The sequence below is a fragment of the Ambystoma mexicanum genome, chromosome 14 (genome assembly GCF_040938575.1).
Source record: "Ambystoma mexicanum isolate Mex_15411 chromosome 14, UKY_AmexF1_1, whole genome shotgun sequence".
NCBI classification, from domain to species: Eukaryota; Metazoa; Chordata; class Amphibia; order Caudata; family Ambystomatidae; genus Ambystoma; species Ambystoma mexicanum.
Genome location: NC_090940.1, coordinates 594,377,109 through 594,389,396, shown reverse-complemented (window position 1 = coordinate 594,389,396; position 12,288 = coordinate 594,377,109). Strand labels below are relative to the sequence as shown.

At 44.1% G+C, this 12,288-nt stretch overlaps 1 protein-coding gene across 4 annotated transcripts in view; it reads left to right on the top strand.

The window, feature by feature from the left end:
• Nucleotides 1-12,288, top strand: part of KCNK10 (potassium two pore domain channel subfamily K member 10) — a 387,448-nt gene that overhangs the window by 70,855 nt on the left and 304,305 nt on the right. For 2 of the 4 annotated variants that reach the window (XM_069637940.1, XM_069637941.1), the window contains exon 2: nt 5,976-6,101. The exons of the other annotated variants lie outside the window; for them this stretch is intronic. In XM_069637940.1, coding sequence (XP_069494041.1) covers nt 5,976-6,101 — 126 coding nt within the window. The remainder of the gene's footprint in view (nt 1-5,975; nt 6,102-12,288) is intronic. 4 annotated transcript variants of the gene reach the window in all.

The following is a 12,288-nucleotide window of genomic DNA, read 5'->3' as shown; positions in this document are numbered from 1 at the left end:
CAGTTTGTTTTGAATTCTGACCGGGTTGTTTAGCAGCATATCTTCATCACATTCAATTGACTTGGGAGTCTTGATGTTATTTGTTTTCCATAAGGACAGCGACTTGCTGTTGGAGTTCTCTAATTCTTGACTTGGTAAATTGTAGACAGAAGGAACTTCTGCCATCCGACACTTTCTGTAAAGCATAAGGGTCGCGTATCTTACTGTGCCCTGGAGTGAAAGTAGGCTAAGTTCGCAACGGATGGAAGCAACCGCCGTTGAGTTTGGCAACGTCAGGACCTTCCTCCAGAATAGAGCTTCAAGTTTTGGCCAGATGTTCGATGGAATATTGGGGGATGCGTCAGCCCCATAAGTTAGCGATGGCACCACTTTTCTTTTATAGAATTTAAGTACAGGGACTGGCGAATACCGTCCTTACTTTCGATTTATAGCCTTTCCTTGCGTAGCTAGTTGTTTTGCTTTTGCCTTGAGAGCTTCTTGCTTAGCTGTGTTGGTTCTTGAGCTGTCTAGCGTAACACCCAGATATTTGACATCTTGAACTTTTTCAATGGACTTTCCATTCAAAGTTAGGCGAATTTTCTCTTTTTTCCTCTTAGATTTTTCCAGTATCAGGAACTTCGTCTTTTTTTCATTGATTTCTAGGTTATTGAAGTAAGCTATTAAGCTTTTCAGCTGGCGTTGAAAGCCGACTGGGGTGTAGTCAAGTAGTATCAGATCGTCGGCGTACAGCGAACGTGTAATCGAAGTTTTGTTCATCTTTGGCGGAAATGCTCATACTTCTAAGTCAGATTCTTGTAAATCTCTGAGGAAGCCAAGAAGCAAAGCCAGAGCCAAAGGACACCCCTGTTTAACTCCCCTGCATGTTGGTATCTCCAAAATTGTATTCAAATTGTATTTAAAATCCAAAATCCAAAAATCTGAAAAGCTAGTTATGGGTTCAAGTAAGGACCCCATTACCAGTATGGTGTCAACGGTAAAAATATGTGGTATTTTAAGTAACTCCTTTTTTAATACCACTTAATTACAAGTTGGGATTGCACAGCATATTAACACATGTTTTCCCCATACACAATTTACTGCGTGCACTATCCTTTAAATACCCATGCAATCCCAAACTGCAAAGGTATCATGTAATATTATCCCCATAAATAATGTCGCCATATATATGGTAGCTGGGAAAGGCCTTAGATGACATTATTTAGAGGAATCATTTATGGGGTAAATGGGAGCAGGGGTTAAAGGGGTGTATAGCTTAACGGCAACGTGCGCGCCTTGGAAGCAAGACGACACGAAGCAACACAGGTTCGATCCCTGGGTCCGTGCTTAGAAACCTCTGGTTGTTTAAGCACGTTATAAATACGCAACTAAGACAAAAAAAAAATACAATTACACAACTGAAAAAAACAAACAATTCCTGTAACAGCGCCTCGATGCCCGCGGGCTGTCTGAGCGCTTTAAAAATGCAAAATAAAATAAATAAATAAAAATAAAAAGGGTCCAACGGTTAATTTTGCAGCCAAAAAAGGCACCATTCTTGCATGGCAGTATTTTTGCGGGGATATTAACACATGGAACCACTGCAATTAGGTGGTATTTTTACAACATTTGTAATGCCACTTGTTTTTAGCTTTAGCAGCAGGCTTCTAATGAGGCAATTTGTTGTGGAAGTTGGAATTGCGCTGAGGGCTTCTCCCAGACCGTGCATAAGGAGAGCAAACCTATATCTGAAATGTTGTTGCTTATTTTAAACCTCACACTGTATCCATTTGCTGAACATATTCTTTGCAACTGATTGCCTGCTACCTAGTGCCATTTTCTTCCCTCACTTCTCTATTTGGTCACAAAACTCCTTAAGTGACTTGAAATATCCTTATAATACATAGTTGCCTTCAATACCTGCATATAATCCTGCAAACACTTTCTTATTTCAGCCTAGTTGCGACATCACTACTGACTAGTAATAGGAAAATGACATCAGTACCGCAACTGGAATCAACCATTACAGTCCTGTTCTGACATAACAATGCCGGCTGCTTGAGACCGCAGAGTGCAGACTTCCAGGTGTCACTATATCACTTCATTAAATACTTGGAAAGCGCTTCCAATTCTTTTGCCCTAAGGGAGTCTTCTCGGACTCTCTACAGCCATTAATTGATGAGCACATTTGTATGGCAGTATATTTATTTTGTGCACAGCTGGAGTTCAACATGACAATATCGGGAATAGGTCTGCATGCTTTAAAAAAACCTTTTTTATTAATTTTCCAACAAAGAGACAATAGGAGCAGGCATAAGAAAGGGGATTGCATGTTATCATTTAATTAAAAACGCTAAATGTTGTCCATTGACTGTATTAAACTGCTTAAACTATTTTCTGCAACACATCACAGGCTACCTATTAGAGTCTTGTATCCGTAACAGATTCCATATTGATTTTATCTATCGGCATCTGGACGATCTCCTGCATGAGATTAAGCAAGAGGCCAGGAATTCAGTGGGATGTGGGATGAATCCTGCAGAGTCCGCAGAGAATCCCAGCCTAACGTCTCCTCCCAGGTGGCCAGGGGAAGGCAGCCGCTACCCGATCCTAAGTCTTGGGGTGGTATTAGCCGGGTGGATCACCTGCGAGGAGAAGGCCACCAAGGGACTAGGCTGACTGCGTTGGGAGAGACGCGGTAGTCACCTTCTTCGGAGGGTGAGATTTCTATAATATCGAATACCTAATGGCTTGTTGTCAGAGTAAGGCTTCCCTTCCCAAAATTATGCAAGTTGTCAGTGGTAAAAACCCTTATAATAAACAGGGGAAGGATGTATACAAGGGTCAGAGAATCGATATCATTACTTCTGATATGCATCATCCCCTTTAGTTTTGAACTATGAAACCAAGAACCAACCATTGATTACTTTAAAAAAACTTTCCTAAAGGTATATTTTTATAAATCATCTAAACAGAGTGAATTTGATAAGGTTAAAGTGGCTCAAAACATTAGGGACTTCAAGTCTCATACTGCTTTAAGTGCTGGGACGAGGAAGAGGGCCTCAGAGGTGCAAAACCTGAGTGTGCGGAGCAGTGGTTCTAATGACGCACACTTGAGAGGGACTTTTAAATATTTAAAGCCCCTTCAGATCCAGGCCATTAGAAGTAGAACAGACAGCAGCTTTGGGAGCAGGAGAAGCAGAGTGAAACAGACACCGGGACTGCTGCTGTGTTTCCAGTGGTACGTGGTGCCGAGAGAGTCATGAAAGCTGAGAAGCTGCAGTGCAGAGGACGTGCAGTGAGAAGTGATGCTTTTACTGGCTGTCCTGTCAGAGAGAGGAGCTCTCCTGGTCTGGCATCGTATTCCAGTGGTTGGCATTCACCGGAGTGTGGAGAAAGCAAGACAGGCTCCCTTGTAGGAAGGCGCAGGTGTGTGACTGGAGTTGTCAGACGTCATGGACCCGATGCAAGAAGGAGAGAAGAAAGCTACAGTGGGCCGAACAGATGCATAGAGAAAGACCGGTGAATTGGCCTTAATTGGGTGACCATGGGGCACTCCACAATAGACTGCTGGTTGCCAGCGGTCTCTTTTAACACTGAACTAATGAATGAAAGCATTTTTTTCATGATACTGGAATTGAAAGGAAGCTGGAGGAAAAATATTGTAACCAATACCAAACTAATGAATTAAAGAATTTTATGCATGATACAGATATTGAAAGAAAGTGAAAGGAGAAATATTGTAGCCAACATTGTAAAAGTTAAGGGGGGGCAATATTTAAACATGCTTGTAACCAGCATTGCCAAGTAAAGGGGGGTGGCAATATTGAAACAGCATTTCAACCATCATTGTCAAAGCAAAGAGGGGCCAATATGTGAACCATCATTGCCAAAGTAAAGAGGTGGCAATATTAGAACAGGAGTGTAACCTTCATTGTCAAAGCAAAGAAGAGGCAATAATTGACAAAATAACAACTAGCATTGCCTAAGCCAAAGAAAGGCAATTATAAATAGCAGATGATACCGTTACCCTAATAGTCCACCAAGAAGGAGATTACCTCTAAGTCATGATGACAACCAGCATTGCCGAAGCCAAAAAAGGGCAATTATAAACAGAAGGGGAATCTGTTTTCCTAAAGAGAGACACTTAAACAAGAGACATTACCAGCAATTAACTGGTGTGATAGTAGGAACCCAAGGGTGGCAGAAGAAACGCCCTCCTTGTAGAATTTATATGGGGGAGAGGAACATAACCTGACTTGCATGTGGCAAAAGATCAGTGTAACAAACAGCACCGATGTGTACTGTATCCTTAGGAAAAAAGTTGTGTACTGTATCCTTATGAAAGAAGTTGTGACTCTCACTGATGTTGAAAGTCAAAGACGTTTCAAGAATTTGAGGTAAGCCTTACCACAGATTACTGGTAGTGGTGAAGGAGTGTTATCCTGGCAGGCGAGTATACCAGGAAATAAACTAGTCATGGTTAGTCCTTGCAGGTTAGTGGACTAGAAAGAAGACATTAAAGTACTGCATCGTGGTGGGAGGTTGAGCTGAAGAGAAAGTGGCAAGGCCACTAATGCGTTATGATGATGAACTGTGGTAAGACTATACTGACAAAACATTATTGTTTATGAAAAGGAAATGTGAAAGTAGTTGTTCATCAAAGAAGATAGGTTATATTGAAATATTGATTGTAAGTGTGAGGACAAAGTCATTTTTGTTTATTAAGCAAGAGTTTGTGGAAACTTTGACAATTATTTTGAACAGTGATGAACTTCGTTTGACAATAAGACAAAGCAAGTGTTAAGTGAAAGACTCATGGAGTGAAGGAACTTTATGTTTGAAGCAGAACCTGGCTATTGTATGGAACTTTTTTGATTGGGATCCGACCCCGGTTACAAGGATACCTGATTATAAGGTTTATGTTAAAATATAACTGTTATTTTGTTGAGTTTGAACAGCCATATGATACCTGCATGATTTTGTTGTATGTACAAATGTGAGTGACAGATACCTTTTGATATTAGAGTGTTTTTCTTTTGTGTTGGTTTCATAGGCAGGGAAGTCCTAGGAGGGTTAGGGAAAGGAAGGTGTTAATCACACCCTTATTATTCAAACAAAATGGCAACTTGTGCATAAACTCTACTTGTCTGCCTCGCATTACTGACCCCTTACATGTGACAGTGTGTGGCCATGTACTATAAAGCATAAAGTACCCCCAATATTGTATGTACAAAATGGTATTTCACCTCTAAGGTCTGTGGTCTTATAAAGGAACAAGGACGATTATTTGGTTATAAACTTCTCAAGGACTAGTAAAATCCTTATAATGAACACTAGGGTGTACTTGATCCCTTATATAATGTATAAAAGTCTGTATTATACTCTGATCGTGATACTTGATTTCTGCATGCTTGCGTCTTTTGAAAAGAATACAAATTCATCAAAGTAAAAGGATTTTGAAGCTCTGGAAATGTATCGCCAAACAATAAGAAATAAAGTAAAACTGTTCCTGAATACTTTCCTTGATTACTTGATTATTTGGGATATATTTTGGTGTGGAAAGCAATTTTTAATATCCTTGGACAAGAAAAGAGTGTCAGGGGAAGATCTCCTCCGAACCCCAAATTGTTGCTTCAGCCTCTGTTCTTCAGGTCTTCTCTCTACTATCTATAACAAAAAAAATGCCCCTAAGCACGGAACAAATGACAATCGAACGACTTTTATTTTAGTGTCAATGTTTCCAAATATTTAAGCCAAGTTCTTAGTGCACCTAGTGTCATCTGGCTTTGACATGTTTTTATCATCTTTATGAAAAAAACGTTCATAAAATTCTGCTATTCATTCAGCTCAACGGTGCTCATCCTTCCCAAAGAAGCATTTACATTCAGCGCATGAGACATGTGTTCCTTCATTCCTACCATCCATTCACCCTTTCGCTGATTTGAAGAGTGACTCATGTGAAGCCTCCTTCTTCTTTCCCCCCTCCTACTTCTCAGCTCTCCCGTCGCGTCTCCCTAATGGTCTAAGGGAGTCCAGCGTCTCCTCTGCGTTGAAGGATGCCATCGCCGAAGCAACAGCCTCCCTGATTGCCCCTGTGACCTCTGAATCCTCTGATGCCGCAAGTATGTTCTTACAAGGGTCCACAACCAACCGGGGTGCATGCGTTCTGCCCTGGACCTTCCACCTCAACCCAGCTTACTCAATTGGAATGTCCCACCCCAAGAAGAAAGTTCAGATTCGCAGCTCAGGTTGAGGTCAAAGGTCATAGGTGGTGATTGATTTAGCTTATGTTATTGCACATTAATTTGCTTTTGATGCATGGTTTGATAACATAGATGGTTTTATAACACCACTTTTCTTACAGTTCATTTTTCTAGTTGCTTAGATGTGCTAGCATGGAGAAACGAGAAGAACATTAATGGCTTCAAACCCATAGAAAAGGAATATTTTGATTAAGACCTGGTGCAACAGCATGTTTCTCTTTCTAAAGTTGGATTATTTGCGCCAAATACATTTTTCAACATTTTACACTGTGTTTCAGAGTTTTCGGGCAAACTGGTATCTTGATGGTTCGGAAATCATGATAATACTGTGTTCTTATATAGTACTTCTTGCCAGACTGCTCCAGCTTCTAAGCACTGTAATAATAGGTTTTAGTACCACTTCAGGTAATGCCCGGGGCCTGCGTAAGGCCCGAGCGAAGGCCCCCGTCCCCAGCTCGAGGCTTATTGCTCAATTATTCCTACCCCATTTTGTGTAGGTTACTTGATTTATCCATCTTGGAAAGAATGAAAGACTAAGGGCCTCATTAAACGGATGGCGGTAAGGGATTACCGGCACCGGTAAAGACACCGGTGCCGGTAATCCCTTACCGCCCTACTACAAGGTCCCTCAGCGGGTCCCGTCCTTAACGTGTGGTCAGACCACACGTTAAGGACAGGACCCGCTGAGGGACTTCAGAGCAAATAACGTTGCGGTACCGTTATTTGCTCCTTCCCCATTCTCATTGAGCCCTAGGGGGGCTCAAATGGGAATGGGGAAGGGCCATGGTGAATGGGGAATTACCGCCCCCGTCAACCTTGGAATGGGGCGGTTATTCCGCCATTCACCATGCCGGACTCTGCCGGCAACCAAGGCGCTACTAGAGCCATGGTTACCGCCATCCGTGTAATGAGGCCCTAAGTCGGCTCTGCCTCGATTTTTCAAGCGTGCAAACTGAAAGCTGCCTTCATGCCACAGAGCAATACTATACTATGTAGGCAGACCCGCCATCCCCACGCCCCCCTCCGCCCCCCGCAAACCAAACTCCATCTCAAAGTTCGGTCGGACTGGAACAAAAAATAGTCCTGGGCAAGAGGAAAAACCTGCTAATTGCAATTTGGATTTTGTGTGTGTGACAAACTGAGCAATAACATTTGGTGCATTGAAGGAACGTGTGTAGCAAATCGTTCACTTTCAAGTGCAATGACCCAGCAAAACTGGTCCGAACTGCCAGGTACACGGAGGCTTAAAGCCAGGAAACTCTGAGGAAAAACGCTTAACAGGCTTTCAGGATAATATTGTCAGTAGTTCGGTAATATCCAAGACTCTTCTTTGATGCAGATGCACGTGGGCCACTAGTATTTCTTTGGTTTTAGCCTTAAATGTCTTTTTAACTTTCATTACATCAGAACTGGACAAGAAAATCTTAAAAAGTGTATAACGACTATGTTGTGTCATGCAGATACCTAGAAATTGAATTGAATTTCTTTTTCATTCTACATTTTTATTAATACTGATTTTCTTTTTATACATTGCTTTTATGTGAGTTAAATGTATTTATGTTTTTTGTTTAACTATGTTGTGTAAGGTTTCCTGTAAACTATGCAGGCAACAATAAAAAAAAAAACATTGTCTTTAAAAAGTCATGAAACCGGTTCTCACTGGGCGGCAAACTCTTCTCACATTTGCACGTTAGGTCAGACCTCTGGGCGTTACCTTATTAACCTAAGGTCGGGTCCGGGCTCAGTTTGAAGAATTAGATTGTCCACGTGTATGGGTGCGTGATCCGCCCACATGCCACTAAAATGAATTTATTATTTAATTAGAATTCCCAAAATGATCGTACGTCAACCCAGCCCAACATTCTGACGCCATGCGTCATAGATTGAACACCGAACTGAAAAAATGACCCCTTAAAAGTGACATTTAAAAATAAGGATCAATTGGCACAAGAGCAAATCTAGCCCCAGTGCAAACAACTTTGCGTTCGATGCATTTTTGCACCAGGGAAAATGACTAGGAATCAGACAAGCATTGCCCTGCTGCAAAAATGCACTGGAGCAATGTGTTTATGCACTAGGGCTAGATTGGCCCTTGTGCGAATTGCGCTTGCACCAGTGCAAAGGTTCTAAGGACATCTCATTAGGAGTTCCTCATAATCAGTTTGTATGACATGACTCTAGGTTCCTGTGGCATCACAAATGATTTCAATGGAATCTCACAAGCTGCCAATCTATTTAGCACACGGAGCAAGGCCGTGACAATGCGTCTTGCATAAGATTGCAACTGGTTTCTGTGCATCGTGATCCACCGGGGTGAATAGCCCAAGAGTTAAGTGCTCGCCATACACATGGGGCCAGCCTGCACTTAGCGAGTTCCAATGCCGGCGTGGCCGACTCAGAACGTCATCCTTCTGGGGTTGATAAAATGAATGCCACTATATTGGGTAATTATGATAGTGCTTAGAAGCGGGATGAAACTTAACACCAGGCGCTTCATAAATGCACTTATTAATATCAGTAGGTTTTGCAGACAATAATGCACACTGGGAACACACCCAGTGCGTCTTTTCTTTAGGCAACAGTTTTTTTTCTCCATTATTTGCTTTTATTTTTAATCACACTGAGAATATACCCTCTTGACTGTTCAAACGAGTAGGACTGGCTTATTTACTTCGATTCCACCCAAGGAATCCCATTATGTGCCTGCTACGAAAAGGCTTGTGGGCTGTACGAGATCCAATATTGATTCATAATGGTACCACTAAAAACCTCCAATTTGCTGTGCAAACCTCCTTCATGTAAGTCAAGCCGATAAGAAAGCTCAGCGGGTTCAGCGCTCGCTGCTGCAATATGGGTGTGATCTGCAGGTCGCAGGTTCAAATCCCGGCAGGCCAACCCAGCCGCGTCATCCTTCTGAGTTCGATAAATGAGTACCATCTCCAGTTGGGTGATATTGTATGTGTATATTAACTCTGTAAAGCGCTATATAAATAACTCATCACGAGCCTCATTACGAGGTTGGCAGCTGCCGACCTCATAACTCAGTTTCATCTGCCTGATGTTGCCGGGATATTACAAGTCCCAGCGGTCCGGGATGTCAGGCAGCGGTAACTGTAAGTCGCCATTCCCGTGCGAGTTCCATGGGAATGGGGACACGGAAGCATCAGCACCGTTGCTAATGGCGCCGGTGCTTCTGTGAAAACCATTCCTGCCCTCCCGGGGAGCACTGGCCCCTGCAGGCATTCTCGCAGTCTAGCGGTCCGGAAAGGGTGCGGCTACGTTGCTACCGGCACCCTTATTTCCAGACCGCCAGACTTGTGATGAGGCCCATTGTCATTTAGGAAGGACAATAATTCCTTTGGGGAAAAGTGGATATTTTGATAACCATTTTCCAATATTTTCTTCTTAACTCTTTAGTTTCCTCTGTGTTTTCCAATGGACATTTGTCGTTTCTCTTTATTGGTGCACTCTGTATTGACTCTCTGAAAGGATCCAAGGCTGCCCCCGAGCGGCGAGTGCCTTAACCTGATATACCACCCTAGTCCAGCAGCATAGTTCAGCATGCAAGTGACTCTCTGTTCACACTTCCCCTTCTGGATCACATTGCATACCACAATCAACTTAGCAAGCCATCTATTAGACCCAAAGACATGCACCAAATAAAACCAGCATTGGCAAAGCCAAAATATTTTCGGCTTCATTCATGAAGGCTAGCCGCAAATATCATAATAAGGCCACTGTAAGCCTGGTATAGTTAACATATGGAAGATGGACTTTACAACGAAGATCTTTATTGGGCGAGTGTTCCTTGCCCACTGGTAGGTCAGCAGAGGCTAATTAGAGCCAGAGCTGAAAATCTGACTTGCATCGCAAGCAGAGTTCCAATTTCCCAATTCCAGTGACCTCCAGTCTGACAGCCAAAGTATCTTCCCAGTTTGCAAAATGATAGTACATGTTCTGTCGATGCAATCAAAGTGCCCTCCCAGACTAATCATCCCAGTTCGCTCCCAGATCGACATTCCCAGTTTTCACAGGGTCGGTATGTTTTTATTTTTACCATCATCGTATTTTGCAAATTTGACAAAATTAGAATATGAGAAGATTGATAAAGCGGCGTTGCTAGAGGGTCCTGGGGGGAGCGGGGTTGTGGTGGGAGCTATAACCCCAGATGTTTTGATTGTAGCCCCGGATAGAAGCTTGGGGGCTACCACCAAAAGGCTATAGCTAGCCCTGAGTCCCGCCAGTCCCGACATTGGCCTCTTTGCCAGGCCTAGCAACACCCCTGGCGACCAATGTGATAATCCTAGTGTGTCCCACTGGTACACAACCACATTGCGGTTTATAGTGAAAAGATCGAGAAAAAAAAGGTCGAAAAAAAGGTCGAAAAAAAAATCTCAAAAAAAAGTCGAATTTTTTTTTCAATACGTTTTTTTTTAATGGGGGGTCCCCCCCCCAGCCCCCTTTTTCATTTTTTTTTATTTTACCCCTTTTTTTTACTTACCGGACCCCAAAAATACATATAAATAAATACCGGAGTACCGTGCAGAGTACCAGTCTGCACCAGTACACCAGTGTGAGAGGACGTGCCTCTGTGCTTTTCTGTTTTGGACGGCTGCTGCTTTAAGGAAAAGAAGCTCCATTGCCTACAAAAACCTACCTACAGCGCGGAGCGCGCGCGGAGTACCATGCAGAGTACCAGTCTGCACCAGTACACCAGTGTGAGAGGACATGCCTCTGTGCTTTTCTGTTTTGGACGGCTGCTGCTTTAAGGAAAAGAAGCTCCATTGCCTACAAAAACCTACCTACAGCGCGGAGCGCGCGCGGAGTACCGTGCAGAGTACCAGTCTGCACCAGTACACCAGTGTGAGAGGACGTGCCTCTGTGCTTTTCTGTTTTGGACGGCTGCTGCTTTAAGGAAAAGAAGCTCCATTGCCTACAAAAACCTACCTACAGCGCGGAGCGCGCGCGGAGTACCGTGCAGAGTACCAGTCTGCACCAGTACACCAGTGTGAGAGGACGTGCCTCTGTGCTTTTCTGTTTTGGACGGCTGCTGCTTTAAGGAAAAGAAGCTCCATTGCCTACAAAAACCTACCTACAGCGCGGAGCGTGCGCGGAGTACCGTGCAGAGTACCAGTCTGCACCAGTCCGCAGCGGGCGGAGGGGAGGGGGCTTCGCCCCCCTGGATCATCCGAGGGGGTCATCCGCTGCTGCCCTGGCACGATCCACACGGAGGTGAGGTGAGGTGGGATCCACTATTTCTCTATTCCTCTATTCCCCTCATTGTGGGAATTTTTCTTCTCGTCTGTTTGCACCTGTCACTTTTCCTGGAGCATTCCGGTTCTGCTGAATATCCTGCTGAACATCCTACTTCAAGTCACTCTTTCCTACACGCCCCCTCAACCCCCGCCTTTGGTGACCGCGGTGTCACTCTATCTGCATTCCAGCACCTGAGTCTTCATTGCCCTATCTCCAACTGAGAATGGAGGAGGATCCCGAGCAACGCTGTCTCAGAAGCCATTTGAAAAAAAATACTGTGTCCACGCCCCATTCTCAGCTTCCTAACTCACACAATTTTGTACCGACGCCTAAGCTAGGACCTGCGCAGGGCTCAGTCGGCTCAGCTATACCATCTCGTCAGACGCAGATACCCGTGGCCGCGCTGGGATCTGGAGGTGCAGAGGGATGTTCCTCTCTCGCCCTGGCACCGGAGAACAGTCGGATGCTGACTCCGCCTACCTACGCCATCGACCTCCCTACCGCTCTGGCGAGTGGCCCTAACATCGAGCAGATCGGAGGATCTCTCGCTGTGGGTCTGAGGGCGGTGGCAAGGGGGCGTGGAGTTAATCATTCACCCGCACAGGAGCCACGGACGACACCTTTGGGGCTCGTGGGAAAATCTCCAGAAACCCAGATAATCAATCCTGCTAGTATGTCTAGCGAAGACGGTCCACAGGCGGACTTGAAGGCGGCGGTGGAGATATTGGAAAATCACAGTTTACGGAATCTGGACCCCGGAAATAGGGGGACCTCCTCCCAGTCGACCATA